At 46.3% G+C, this 15,354-nt stretch overlaps 1 protein-coding gene across 1 annotated transcript; it reads right to left on the bottom strand.

Moving 5' to 3' along the window:
- Positions 1–5,407: 5,407 nt before the first annotated feature.
- Positions 5,408–6,271, bottom strand: LOC109755777 (uncharacterized). The gene has a single exon (XM_020314669.1). The coding sequence runs from the start codon at positions 6,269–6,271 to the stop codon at positions 5,408–5,410; it is 864 nt and encodes a 287-aa protein (XP_020170258.1).
- Positions 6,272–15,354: the final 9,083 nt, after the last annotated feature.

The raw sequence follows: 15,354 nt of genomic DNA, 5'->3' as shown, positions 1-15,354 counted from the left end.
CCTAGCGGTGCATCAAGGACATAATTCTTCTGTGCAGCAATGAGGATAAACCTCAGATCACGGATCCAATCTGCATCATTGCTACTAACATCTTTCAACTTAGTTTTCTCTAGGAACATATATAAAACATAGGGAAGCAACAACGCGAGCTATTGATCTACAACATAGATATGCTAATACTACCAAGACTAAGTTCATGATAAATTAAAGTTCAATTAATCATATTACTTAAGAACTCCCACTTAGATAGACATCCCTCTAATCCTCTAAGTGATCACGTGATCCAAATCAACTAAACCATGTCCGATCATCACGTGAGATGGAGTAGTTTCAATGGTGAACATCACTATGTTGATCATATCTACTATATGATTCACGCTCGACCTTTCGGTCTCAGTGTTCCGAGGCCATATCTGTTATATGCTAGGCTCGTCAAGTTTAACCTGAGTATTCCGCGTGTGCAACTATTTTGCACCCGTTGTATTTGAACGTAGAGCCTATCACACCCGATCATCACGTGGTGTCTCAGCACGAAGAACTTTCGCAACGGTGCATACTCAACACTTATACCTTGATAATTTAGTGAGAGATCATCTTGTAATGCTACCGTCAATCAAAGCAAGATAAGATGCATAAAAGATAAACATCACATGCAATCAATATAAGTGATATGATATGGCCATCATCATCTTGTGCTTGTGATCTCCATCTTCGAAGCACCGTCATGATCACCATCGTCACCGGCGCGACACCTTGATCTCCATCGTAGCATCGTTGTCGTCTCGCCAACTTATGCTTCTACGACTATCGCTACCGCTTAGTGATAAAGTAAAGCATTACAGGGCGTTTGCATTGCATACAATAAAGCGACAACCATATGGCTCCTGCCAGTTGCCGATAACTCGGTTACAAAACATGATCATCTCATACAATAAAATATAGCATCATGCCTTGACAATATCACATCACAACATGCCCTGCAAAAACAAGTTAGACGTCCTCTACTTTGTTGTTGCAAGTTTTACGTGGCTGCTACGGGCTGAGCAAGAACCATTCTTACCTACGCATCAAAACCACAACGATAGTTTGTCAAGTTGGTGCAGTTTTAACCTTCGCAAGGACTGGGCGTAGCCACAGTCGGTTCAACTGAAGTTGGAGAAACTGACAGCCGCTAGTCACCTGTGTGCATAGCACGGCGGTAAAACCAGTCTCGCGTAAGCGTACGCGTAATGTCGGTCCGAGCCGCTTCATCCAACAATACCGCCGAACCAAAGTATGACATGCTGGTAAGCAGTATGACTTATATCGCCCAGAACTCACTTGTGTTCTACTCGTGCATATAACATCTACGCATAAAACCTGGCTCGGATGCCACTGTTGGGAACGTAGTAATTTCAAAAAATTTCCTACGCACACAGGATCATGGTGATGCATAGCAACGAGAGGGGAGAGTGTTGTCCACGTACCCTCGTAGACCGAAAGCGGAAGCGTTAGCACAACGCGGTTGATGTAGTCGTACGTCTTCACGATCCGACCGATCAAGTACCGAACGCACGACACCTCCGAGTTCAGCACACGTTCAGCTCGATGACGTCCCTCGAACTCCGATCCAGCCGAGCTTTGAGGGAGAGTTTCGTCAGCACGACGCCGTGGTGACGATGATGATGTTCTACCGACATAGGGCTTCGCCTAAGCACCGCTACGATATTATCGAGGTGGATTCTAGTGGAGGGGGGCACCGCACACGGCTAAGAGATCAATGATCAATTGTTGTCTCCAAGGGGTGCCCCCTCCCCGTATATAAAGGAGTGGAGGAGGGGGAGGGCCGGCCCTCTCTATGACGCGCCCTAGGAGGAGTCCTACTTCCACCGGGAGTAGGATTCCCCCCTTCCAAGTAGTAGGAGTAGGAGTCAAGGAAATGGGAGAGAGAAGAGAAGGAAGGAGGGGGCGCAGCCCCTCCCCCTAGTCCAATTCGGACTAGGCCTTGGGAGGGGGGGGGGGGCGCCCAGCCTCTCCTCTCTCTTTCCCCTAAAGCCCAATAAGGCCCATATACTCCCCGGCGAATTCCCGTAACTCTCCGGTACTCCGAAAAATACCCGAATCACTCGGAACCTTTCCGATGTCCGAATATAGTCGTCCAATATATCGATCTTTACGCCTCGACCATTTCGAGACTCCTCGTCATGTCCCCGATCTCATCCGGGACTCCGAACTACCTTCGGTACATCAAAACACATAAACTCATAATATAACCGGCATCGAACTTTAAGCGTGCGGATCCTATGGGTTCGAGAACAATGTAGACATGACCGAGACACGTCTCCGGTCAATAACCAATAGCGAACCTGGATGCTCATATTGGCTCCCACATATTCTACGAAGATCTTTATCCATCAAACCGCATAACAACATACGTTGTTCCCTTTGTCATCGGTATGTTACTTGCCCGAGATTCGATCGTCGGTATCTCAACACCTAGTTCAACCTCGTTACCGGCAAGTCTCTTTACTCGTTCCGTAATACATGATCCCGCAACTAACTCATTAGTTACAATGCTTGCAAGGCTTATAGTGATGTGCATTACTGAGTGGGCCCAGAGATACCTCTCCGACAATCGGAGTGACAAATCCTAATCTCGAAATACGCCAACCCAACAAGTACCTTCGAAGACACCTGTAGGGCACCTTTATAATCACCCAGTTACGTTGTGACGTTTGGTAGCACACAAAGTGTTCCTCCGGTAAACGGGAGTTGCATAATCTCATAGTCATAGGAACATGTATAAGTCATGAAGAAAGCAATAGCAGAATACTAAACGATCGTGTGCTAAGCGAACGGAATGGGTCAAGTCAATCACATCATTCTCCTAATGATGTGATCCCGTTAATCAAATGACAACTCATGTCTATGGCTAGGAAACATAACCATCTTTGATCAACGAGCTAGTCAAGTAGAGGCATACTAGTGACACTCTGTTTGTCTATGTATTCACACAAGTATTATGTTTTCGGTTAATACAATTATAGCATGAATAATAAACATTTATCATGAAATAAGGAAACAAATAATAACTTTATTATTGCCTCTAGGGCATATTTCGTTCACCGAGCCCGGTGGACGGCCGGACGAGTCCATGCCCGCAAACCTTCGGCGGCGGCGGGCGGACGAACCAGTGCCTGCATGCGGTGACGCGCCCTTGCCTGCGCTGCGGGAGAGGCTCCCCAACCACTCCATCGCCTGGGGCAGCAACCGGCGGCGGCCGGAAAAGGCAAATCCGGCGGCCCGTGATGAAGTGCCGCAGATCTGCAAATCCGGCGGCCCGCCGACGCAGGGGGGAAGGGAGGGGAGGCCTCGTGCGCGTGGCGGCCTTCCGGCGTGCTCCTGCCGGCTGCTGTCACCGGAATCTTGGGCGGCGGGCGGCGGCGGCGCGCGGGGGGAGAGGAGAGGTGGTTGGTGGGAGAAAGCGCGGGATGAAATGTCCCCCCCCCCCCCCCCACCAACCGCTTCCGCTTATATGCAGGGCACCGCAGCCGCGAGGCCGAAACCCGCGTTTTCCCGGGTTGGGGTCAGGATTTTGCCGCGCCCCCTAAAATTTTTTGCAGGCCGGGGCGGGATGCGGGGTCTGATCGGGCTGGATTTTCTGCCCTGACCTGCATTTTGGCGGTTATTTTGCGGATCGGGGCAGGATGCAGGGTCTGCTAGAGTTGCTCTAAGTACTATATCATGGGAGGAGGGAGTAGTGGATATAGATAGGAGAAGGGCGTTCTGATCAAACATATTGCGCTACATACTGCGCTGGCCCCATCAGCTTTTTTCATACATATTTGAATCGTATATACGTTGAATTCTAATATATATGAGTCTATATATGATTTGCCTACATTCCGAATTAGTTGTCTTAGATTTATCTAGATACCTGTATTTAGATAAATCTTATAGACAACTAATTTGGGACGGGGGTTATAATTAAAATTATGATCCAGTTCAATTGAATATACTTCAATGCATTCCAAATATATATAGATGCAGATAATCTACAGAAATGGGACTGCCCAATTATCATACACCTGATTTTCAATTCGACTTAGGTCGTATTTTACTCCAGTCCTGTGTTGACACGTACGTGTCTTTCTTCTGTACTCAGTCCTGACTTGGCACAAAAAAAAATCCGGGTGTTTTCATTCTAGTTTCAGGTTGAATTCCCCACCCCTACTCCCCCTCTCAGGCATTCCAACGATTGTGAACATACAAAACAAACAGTGTGATTGCTTCCTCCCCCCTTCCCGATCATGTTCTTCTTCTCTAGGCTCATCCGGGACAAGCAGCTGGGAGTGATGCTACTTGCGATCCAGACTGCAACCACCCAGTCTGCCTACTTGGTTCCCTTGCTGCTGTTGTTTTAGTATTGTTAAGAGAAACATTCCATGCATGTTTCTTGACAAGTACAACGTGATACAAACAACACGCATTAAAATAGGTGAACGCAAAATATTTTCTGAATTTATTTCAGACTTTTTGATGATGTTTGCATTAGGTAGTCTTTTAATCAATCTGGCTTTATGTTTTTTGGAACATAATGGTGAGTTGTGACTCTGGAAATAGAAATAATAGGACAGCCTTCTTTAATAATAAATAAAACAAATTTGCACAAGAAAATAGATGAGGCTAGATGTCAATCGATTGAGATTAACTAAACTCTAAATTGATATCAGCAAAGGAGATTTTGCACTTTTTGCCTTTATCTTTTTTGACCTTTTGTTTATTTGACAACTCGGTTGATACCGATTGAGATTTACAGTATAACTGAACAGTCAATTGAAAAGTTCTAACATATGGCCTAAAAAATGGACTTTTAACAACCATTCAACATACATCTCACCACGTGAAACATGCGGTAAACAATCCGAACTATTTCAAAAAACCTACATCTGGCCAATATGTTTTCTATTCCTGCGAAGCGGATAACAAGGCCGAGGTGGTGAGCACTTCAATAGCTACGCTGGTAGTGTCCGCGCTTTGTTGGAAGATGAGACCGGGATAATGATGACGATGATGATTGCATGTAAAGTGGAAATGGTGACGCAAGAGGCCCGTAAGTACTCAACGGCTCCTTGGTCTCCACGTAAGCGAACATCCGGCGGTCGTTGCGGTGCGGCAACATGTTAACGTCGGCGACCACCGTCCCCCGATTCCTCTCGCTGATATCCACTACGCCATGCTTCGCCTTCCTTGTGTGGTCTTCAATCGGTTTGTGCCTGTACAAGACATGATCTCGTTCATACAACGACCACTCCCATGTGAGGATCTGCTCGTCCTGGACGAGGAGCGGCCACGTGAGATGCCGCATCTTTGTTCTCGATGACGGCTCCCGTGGCCGATGCGGCGGCGTTCTCGTCTGAATGATGTATCAGCAGCTCCACCTGATCTGCCCCACCGTACGACCCTGCATTACCCAGACCTCTGTCCTCTCCATTGCCGACGAGAGTTGGGTAAAGACGATGGCCAGCCTACCGTGCACATCTCCTAGGTGCCAGCTGCCGCCGTTTTTGGAGCTGGACAACACTACGGAGGGTAGTGACCTAATGGACGTGAAGCGTCCGTGCTCGAGGTCGAACGACATGACCTTGTCGGCCTCCGGCGTGGTCCAGTAGGTCACGCCGTCGACGCTGACGACGTTGTCGCCAAGGCTACATCTTGCACCGGAGCCGGCCGGCACACCCCGCCACGATTTCTCCCCCAGCGTAATCACGTGCACCCTGTCGTAAACGGAGCGGTCCAGGTGGCACGGGACGTGGACAACCTTGTACAGCCCCGAGGTCGGGAGGTAGGCGAAGCTGTAGGCCGCGTGCCAGCTCCTATCGTAGCACGTGCTTTGATCATCAAAACGCGGCGGTGGCAGCGGCGGGAGCCTCAGCGCCTCCCCTGTGACGGGGTTGGCCACGGTGATGGCGCCGCCGAGCTCCCGGTCATCGCAGAGGCAAACGAGGCCGTTGCAGGTGCCGACCACGCTCATGCACTTGTAGTGGTCTGCCATGAATTCCGGCCACAGCTCTCTAGGCTTCCATGGAGCCCATAGGTTGTCGATGACGCAGGCGGAGCCCGTGGCGGCGACGAGTGTCTTGGCGCGGCTCCGCAGGCTGGTGGCCGTGCGCGTGCCGACGACGTGGCGCCAGTGCCGGCAGACGAGGCGGAGACGGCGGCGGGTGTTGGGCAGGAGGCGCATCAGGATGTTCGCCAGCACGTCGGCGGGGAAGTCTCGTTGTGGATCCATGGCTGCCGCTGCGTCGTTGGGGAATATTGCGACCTCGATATGCAATGCAAGGATCGACCTAAGCCGTGCTTATTTATTGGTTGTGTGTACCGACCTCAGATACTATACTACCTGGTTTCGGATTTCCTTCCATTGAAACCGGATTTGAGTCGTGCTTGACTTGTTGTGATTTGTTTGTTTTTGTTTTGAGAGAGAGAGAGAGAGAGAGAGAGAGAGAGAGAGAGAGAGAATTTGTGCTGATTTCGGATAGAACGCGGTAGGTAGCCACGGTTAAGTACGGAGTTAAACAAAATATTTTGTATTTATTTATTTAAAATTTTGGATGTAAAATTAAAATGCAGAAACTGTTGTATATACGTGTGATACTTGGCTACACGTGGAGCTCGGATAATAGTATGTTGCTAGGACAGAATAGTGATGTTAGGGCATCTCCACCGGTGACTCTCAAACTGCCCGCAATCGTTCGGGCCACGCGGTTCGAACATGTTGTGTCATCAAACGCGGTCCTCCATTGATCCGCAACGTGGTCCGAACGCCTTTCTTACGCAAACCAGAGACAAACGTGGGGAGGGGCTATGCGAGCGTCCGGACAGCACCCATGCTTGTTTTTGACAGCCCTGGCTCACCCAAGACCCCACCCCCTTCTCGCCCGCGCATGTTCCCGCTCGAAACGGTCATCGCCGCTCCAAACCGTCAGTGCCACACACTACTAGAGAAATGCTTATAATTAGCAGCAACGCTGGTCCGTGGAAGCGCTACATGTGACGCCTTAGTAGTAGCTCTGGAAATGAGAAGAGCGCTACCGCTATTGCTAGTAGGTGGGTCCAAATAAGCAGTAGCGCTGGGCTACGTAAACGCGCTACTGCTATGGAGCTTAGCAGTAGCGGTGTTTGCCAACCGGCGCTACTACTATGAGGACCTTATCCACCGCGCGCGCATCCTCACTCTCCCCTCACACTCTCTCACTCGCATACTCTGCCACCGCGCGCCGTCGCCGCTGCCACCGCCGTCACTCCTCTCTCCTCCCTCCGGCGGAGGCTAGGTATCTGCCTCCCTCCCTCCCTCCTCCTCTCGCCGCCCTCCTCTCTCCCTCCCTCTAGCAGCCCTCTCCTCTCTCCTCCCTTCTCCCGTCGCCGTCCGATGCCCTCCTCCCACCTCCTCCGACCGCCCCTCTCCCTCCTCCCGCCGCCGCCCGATGCCCTCCTCCCACCTCCTCCGACCGCCCCCTGCCTCCTCCCACTGCCGTCCTCTCTCCTCCCTCCTCCCGCTGCCCGATGCCCTCTTGCTCACTCCTCCCTCCTGCTCCTCCTCCCACCTCTCTCTGTATAAAAAATTAGGTATAGAAATTTTTAGTAAAAGAATTTAGTAATAGAAATTTTTAGGTACAGAAATGTATTAGAATACTATATGAGATTTTTTTAGTAAATGTAGGTTTTTTAATAGAATAGAAAAAATCAGTAAATGTAGGTCTTTTGAATAGAATAAGAAATTTTTAGTAAGTTTTCTTCTTTTTGAATAGAATAGAAAATTAGTAATTGTAGAATAGAACAGAAAATCAGTAAATGTAGGTCTTTTGAATAGAATAGGAAATTTTTAGTAAATTTTCTTCTTTTCAATTTTATGATTAGAACAAGGTTTTACAAATTATTAGGGTTAGAACTAGGTTTTACAAATTTTGTTTCTGTTTTAGACATATGGTTTCACTAAGTCATAATAATGTTTTTGTTTATATTTTGTTTTTGTAGAAATCAAGGAGCCCCTGCATCATCCCGGCCGCGGTCGTCCCCGTCACCAATCCCCTCCGACCTCGAGGTGAGACCAGCCAAATCTCCACGTTGATGACGGTGTAGATATTTTGATAGATGTAGTAGAGTAGTAGATGAGTAGCTATGACAATGTGATGACCAGCCAAACACCTCCAAGTGGCCTATGTTCTGCCGGAGTGTCGATTAATTTCCATTCTGGCAAATTTTAGGTGCTCGATATGTCCTTTCTGGCAAAGGTCATGCCAGATTATTCCGTGAATTTTGGCATGACTTGTGCTAGAATATGTAGGAAATATCGAGTCGCCTGGATTTTCTAGAAAGATAATTAAACGACATTTCGGGTTGACTTTAAGTCTGTCGAGGCTCCATACATGACAGTCAACAAATGAGTGAGGGAGAAAGTCTGCACCATATATGAGAGAAGAAGAATCCCGACTGTTGTTGTGGGGGTCGTTTCTCCTTCTGCTCCTTGTGCTAGACCTTTGTTATGCACTAGGGGAAGGAGGAGTAACGACCATCACCGATGGTCAAAAAGTCAGTGAGGGAGTGTGTCCACCATATATGAGAGAGGACGAAGAATCCCGACTGTTGTCGTGAGTGTCGTTTCTCCTTCTTCTCCTTGTGCTAGACCTTTGTTATGCACTAGGGGAAGGAGGAGTAACAACCATCACCGACGGTCCAAAAATCAGTGAGGGAGTGTCCACCATATATACACCACATGAGATGAGATGAGAGTTTTCAAGAAAAGACTCGACAGACAGACAGTCAACCTGTGATGAATAATAATGATATAGTTTAGTTTTTGTAGTACATATATTGAATTTTACAAGTTTAATATTTGAATTATGAACATAGGAAATGTCGGACGACGATGATAGGATCCCGGAGTGCTACTACTGCGGCGACGACTGGGGTCTGTGCGACAGGCCTCACCTGGTAAACGAACGATGCTTCAGTTTTAAGTTCGATGAGACCTTCGAAGTTGAAACGGTACGCAACGACAAGTATTTTTTCGTAATTAAGCATGACTTATGGTTCTTCAACGTGTAATTTTCGTCTTTTACAATTCGACAAGCTTATCCCATGCCATGCAAGACACTATGTCTTGGAGTATCTGGATTCGAAGGTCATGAAAATATGGAGACAAAGATAATTCATCTCAGGACCCATCAAGGTTATGATTTTGCTGTAAAGCTATACAATTCGGAGAGCGTATCCCATTTTGGTTGCTCGAATTAGTTGGGGAACGTAGTATTTCAAAAAATTTCCTACGATCACGCAAGATCTATGTAGGAGAAGCATAGCAACGAGCGGGGAGAGTGTGTCCACGTACCCTCGTAGACCGAAAGCGGAAGCTTTAAGTAACGCGATTGATGTAGTCGAACGTCTTCGCGATCCAACCGATCAAGTACCGAACGCACGACACCTTCGCGATCTGCACACGCTCAACTCGGTGACGTCCCTCGAACTCTAGATCCAGCTGAGGCCTGAGGGAGAGTTTCGTCAGCACGACGGCGTGGTGACGGTGATGATGAAGTTACCGACGCAGGGCTTCGCCTAAGCACTACGACAATATGACCGAGGTGGAAAACTGTGGAGGGGGGCACCCCACACGGCTAAAGATCAACTTGTGTGTCTATGGGGTGCCCCTCTCCCCCGTATATAAAGAAGGGGAGGAGGAGGCAGGCCGTCCACAAGGGGTGCGCCAAGGGGGAGGAATCCTACAACTAGTAGGACTAGGTTTCCCCCTTTCCTAGTCCAAGTAGGAGAAGGGGGGAAGGAGGAGGAGGAGAGAAGGAAGGAGGGGGGCGCCGCCACACCCCTTGTCCAATTCGGATTGGGGCAAGGGGGGCGGGCGCCACCTCCTGGCCAGCCCTCTCTCTTCTCCACTAAGGCCCATTAGGCCCAATAGCTTCCCGGAGGGGGGTTCCGGTAATCCCCGGTACTCCGAAACTTATCTGATACGACCCGAACCATTCTGGTGTCCGAATATAACCTTCCAATATATGAATCTTTATGTCTTGACCATTTCAAGACTCCTCGTCACGTCCGTGATCTCATCCGGGACTCCGAACAACCTTCAGTACATCAAATCACATAAACTCATAATACCAATCGTCATCGAACGTTAAGCGTGCGGACCCTACGGGTTCGAGAACTATGTAGGCATGACCGAGACACATCTCCGGTTAATAACCAATAGCGGAACCTAGATGCTCATATTGGTTCCTACATATTCTACGAAAATCTTTATCGGTCAAACCACACAACAACATACGTTGTTCCTTTTGTCATCGGTATGTTACTTGCCCGAGATTCGATCGTCGGTATCATCATACCCAGTTCAATCTCATTACCGACAAGTCTCTTTACTCGTTCTGTAATGCATCATCCCGCAACTAACTATTTAGTCACATTGCTTGCAAGGCTTATAGTAATGTACATTACCGAGAGGGCCCAGAGATACCTCTCCGACAATCGGAGTGACAAATCCTAATCTCGATCTATACCAACTCAACAAACACCATCGGAGACACCTGTAGAGCATCTTTATAATCACCCAATTACGTTGTGACGTTTGATAGCACACTAAGTGTTCCTCCGGTATTCAGGAGTTGCATAATCTCATAGTCATAGGAACATGTATAAGTCATGAAGAAAGCAATAGCAATAAACTAAACGATCATAGTGCTAAGCTAACGGATGGGTCTTGTCCACCACATCATTCTCTAATGATGTGATCCCGTTCATCAAATGACAACACATGTCTATGGCTAGGAAACTTAACCATCTTTGATTAACGAGCTAGTCTAGTAGAGGCATACTAGGGACACTCTCTTTGTCTATGTATTCACACATGTACTAAGTTTCCGGTTAATACAATTCTAGCATGAATTATAAACATTTATCATGATATTAGGAAATATAAATAACAACTTTATTATTGCCTCTAGGGCATATCTCCTTCAGTCTCCCACTTGCACTAGAGTCAATAATCTAGATTACATAGTAATGATTCTAACACCCATGGAGTCTTGGTGCTGATCATGTTTTGCTTGTGAGAGAGGCTTTGTCAACGAGTCTGCAATATTCAGATCCGTATGTATCTTGCAAATCTCTATGTCTCCCTCCTTGACTTGATCGCGGATGGAATTGAAGCGTCTCTTGATGTGCTTGGTTCTGTGAAATCTAGATTCCTTTGCCAAGGCAATTGCACCAGTATTGTCACAAAAGATTTTCACTGGACTCGATGCACTAGGTATGACACCTAGATCGGATATGAACTCCTTCATCCAGACTCCTTCATTTGTTGCTTCCGAAGCAGCTATGTACTCCGCTTCACACGTAGATCCTGCCACGACGCTCTGCTTGGAACTGCACCAACTTACAGCTCCTCCCTTCAATATAAATACGTGTTCGGCTTGTGACTTAGAGTCATTCGGATCAGTGTCAAAGCTTGCATCGACGTAACCATTTACGACGAGCTCTTTGTCACCTCCATAAACGAGAAACATATCCTTAGTCCTTTTCAGGTATTTCAGGATGTTCTTGACCGCTGTCCAGTGATCCACTCCTGGATTACTTTGGTACCTCCCTGCTAAACTAATAGCAAGGCACACATCAGGTCTGGTACACAACATTGCATACATGATAGAACCTATGGCTGAAGCATAGGGAATGACTTTCATTTTCTCTCTATCTTCTACAGTGGTCGAGCATTGAGTCTGACTCAACTTCACACCTTGTAACACAGGCAAGAACCCTTTCTTTGCTTGATCCATTTTGAACTTCTTCAAAACTTTATCAAGGTATGTGCTTTGTGAAATTCCAATTAAGCATCTTGCTCTATCTCTATAGATCTTGATGCCCAATATATAAGCAGCTTCACCGAGGTATTTCATTGAAAAATTCTTATTCAAGTATCCTTTTATGCTATCCAGAAATTCAGTATCATTTCCGATCAACAATATGTCATCCACATATAATATCAGAAATGCTACAGAGCTCCCACTCACTTTCTTGTAAATACAAGCTTCTCCAAAAGTCTGTATAAAACCATATGCTTTGATCACACTATCAAAGCGTATATTCCAACTCCGAGATGCTTGCACTAGTCCATAAATGGATCGCTGGAGCTTGCACACTTTGTTAGCACCTTTTGGATCGACAAAACCTTCTGGTTGCATCATATACAACTCTTCTTTAAGATATCCATTTAGGAATGCAGTTTTGACATCCATTTGCCAAATTTCATAATCATAAAATGCGGCAATTGCTAACATGATTCGGACGGACTTAAGCATCGCTACGGGTGAGAATGTCTCATCGTAGTCAACTCCTTGAACTTGTCAAAAACCTTTCGCAACAAGTCGAGCTTTGTAGATAGTAACATTACCATCAACGTCAGTCTTTTTCTTGAAGGTCCATTTATTCGCTGATCATCTGGCAAGTCAACCAAAGTCCACACTTTGTTCTCATACATGGATCCCATCTCAGATTTCATGGCTTCAAGCCATTTCACGGAATCTGGGCTCATCATTGCTTCCTCATAGTTCGTAGGTTCGTCATGGTCAAGTAACATGACTTCCAGAATAGGATTAGCGTACCACTCTGGTGCGTATCTTACTCTGGTTGACCTACGAGGTTCGGTAGTAACTTGATCAGAAGTTTCATGATCATCATCATTAGCTTCCTCACTAATTGGTGTAGGAATCACTAGAACTGATTTCTGTGATGAACTACTTTCCAATAAGGGAGCAGGTACAATTACCTCATCAAGTTCTACTTTCCTCCCACTCACTTCTTTCGAGAGAAACTCCTTCTCTAGAAAGGATCCATTCTTAGCAACAAATATCTTGCCTTCGGATCTCTGGTAGAAGGTGTACCCAACAGTCTCCTTTGGGTATCCTATGAAGACACATTTCTCCGATTTGGGTTCGAGCTTATTAGGTTGAAGCTTTTTCACATAAGCATCACAGCCCCAAACTTTAAGAAACGACAACTTGGGTTTCTTGCCAAACCACAGTTCATATGGTGTCATCTCAACGGATTTAGATGGTGCCCTATGTAACGTGAATGCAGCTGTCTCTAAAGCATAACCCCAAAACGATAGCGGTAAATCAGTAAGAGACATCATAGATCGCACCATATCTAATAAAGTTTGATTACGACATTTAGACACACCATTACGCTGTGGTGTTCCAGGTGGCGTAAGTTGCGAAACTATTCCGCATTGTTTCAAATGAAGACCAAACTCATAACTCATATATTCACCTCCACGATTAGGTCGTAGAAACTTTATTTTCTTGTTACAATGATTTTCCACTTCACTCTGAAATTCTTTGAACTTTTCAAATGTTTTAGACTTATGTTTCATCAAGTAGATATACCCATATCTGCTCAAATCATCTGTGAAGGTCAGAAAATAACGATAGCCGCCGTGAGCCTCAACACTCATTGGACCGCATACATCAGTATGTATTATTTCCAACAAGTCTGTTGCTCGCTCCATTGTTCCGGAGAACGGAGTCTTAGTCATCTTGCCCATGAGGCATGGTTCGCAAGCATCAAGTGATTCCAAAAGCCCATCAGCATAGAGTTTCTTCATGCTCTTTACACCAATATGACCTAAATGGCAGTGCCACAAATAGGTTGCACTATCATTATTAAACTTATATCTTTTGGCTTCAATACTATGAATATGTGTATCACTACTATCGAGATTCAATAAAAATAGACCATTCATCAAGGGTGCATGACCATAAAAGATATTACTCATATAAATAGAACAACCATTATTCTCTGATTTAAATGAATAACCATCTCGCATCAAACAAGATCCAGATATAATGTTCATGCTTAACGCTGGCACCAAATAACAATTATTCAGGTCTAAAACTAATCTCTAAGGTAGATGTAGAGGTAGTGTGCCGACGACGATCACATCGACTTTGGAACCATTTCCCACGCGCATCGTCACCTCGTCCTTAGCCAATCTTCGCTTAATCCATAGCCCCTGTTTCGAGTTGCAAATATGAGCAACAGAACCAGTATCAAAAACCCAGGCGCCACTACGAGCATTAGTAAGGTACACATCAATAACATGTATATCAAATATACCTTTCACTTTGCCATCCTTCTTATCCACCAAATACTTGGGGCAGTTCCGCTTCCAATGACCAGTCCCTTTGAAGTAGAAGCACTGAGTCTCAGGCTTAGGTCTAGACTTGGGCTTCTTCACTTGAGCAGCAACTTGCTTCCCGTTCTTCTTGAAGTTCCTCTTCTTCCTTTGCCCTTTTTCTTGAAACTAGTGGTCTTGTTAACCATCGACACTTGATACTCCTTCTTGATTTCTACCTCCGCAGCTTTTAGCATCACGAAGAGCTCGGGAATTGTCTTATCCATCCCTTGCATATTATAGTTCATCATGAGGCTTTTGTAGCTTGGTGGCAGTGATTGAAGAACTCTGTCAATGACACTATCAACCGGAGGATTAACTCCCAGCTGAGTCAAGTGATTGTGGTACCCAGACATTCTGAGTATATGTTCACTGACAGAACTATTCTCCTCCATTTTGCAGCTGTAGAACTTATTGGAGACTTCATATCTCTCAATCCGGGCATTTGCTTGAAATATTAACTTCAACTCCTGGAACATCTCATATGCTCCATGACGTTCAAAACGTTGTTGATGTCCCGGTTCTAAGCCGTAAAGCATGGCACACTGAACTATCGAGTAGTCATCAGCTTTGCTCTGCCAGGCGTTCACAACATCTGGTGTTGCTCCTGCAGCGGGTCTTGCACCTAGCGGTGCTTCCAGGACATAATTCTTCTGTGCAGCAATGAGGATAATCCTCAAGTTACGGACCCACACTACAAAAAAAATACACTTCCGTGATGATACGTGTTTGTCACAGTAGGTCACGTTTTCTGTCATGCATGTACATCCATGACAAATTTATGACAGAATCAAGATAGTCATACCTGTCTTGTCGTAGAAGTGTTCCATGACATTACCAAAATTATCATCACGGAAGTGTCCACTTCCATGATGATAAATCGCGCATCACAGAAGTGCTTTCGTCAAGGGTGACCGACACGTGGCATCCACCGTAACGGAACGCCGTTAAGCTATCGGGTCTGGTTTTGGATCCGATAACCCGTTAACAGCCCCGACCAATGGGGATTTTCCACGTGTAAAATCATCATTGGCTGGAGGAAACACGTGTCGGCTCACCGTTGGGACAGATGTCATCCCATCATTGGACCCGAAGCTCCTATGATACGTCGACACGTGGCACGGCCCAACAGAGGCCCA

The sequence above is a fragment of the Aegilops tauschii genome, chromosome 7 (genome assembly GCF_002575655.3).
Source record: "Aegilops tauschii subsp. strangulata cultivar AL8/78 chromosome 7, Aet v6.0, whole genome shotgun sequence".
In the NCBI taxonomy this organism is placed as follows: Eukaryota; Viridiplantae; Streptophyta; class Magnoliopsida; order Poales; family Poaceae; genus Aegilops; species Aegilops tauschii.
Note: the sequence above shows the minus strand (reverse complement) of the source record. Positions and strands in the feature narration are given on the sequence as shown.

Coding starts and splice junctions, on each gene's coding strand:
- LOC109755777 (XM_020314669.1), bottom strand. CDS start 6,271: ATGGATCCACAACGAGACTTCCCCGCCGACGTGCTGGCGAACATCCTG.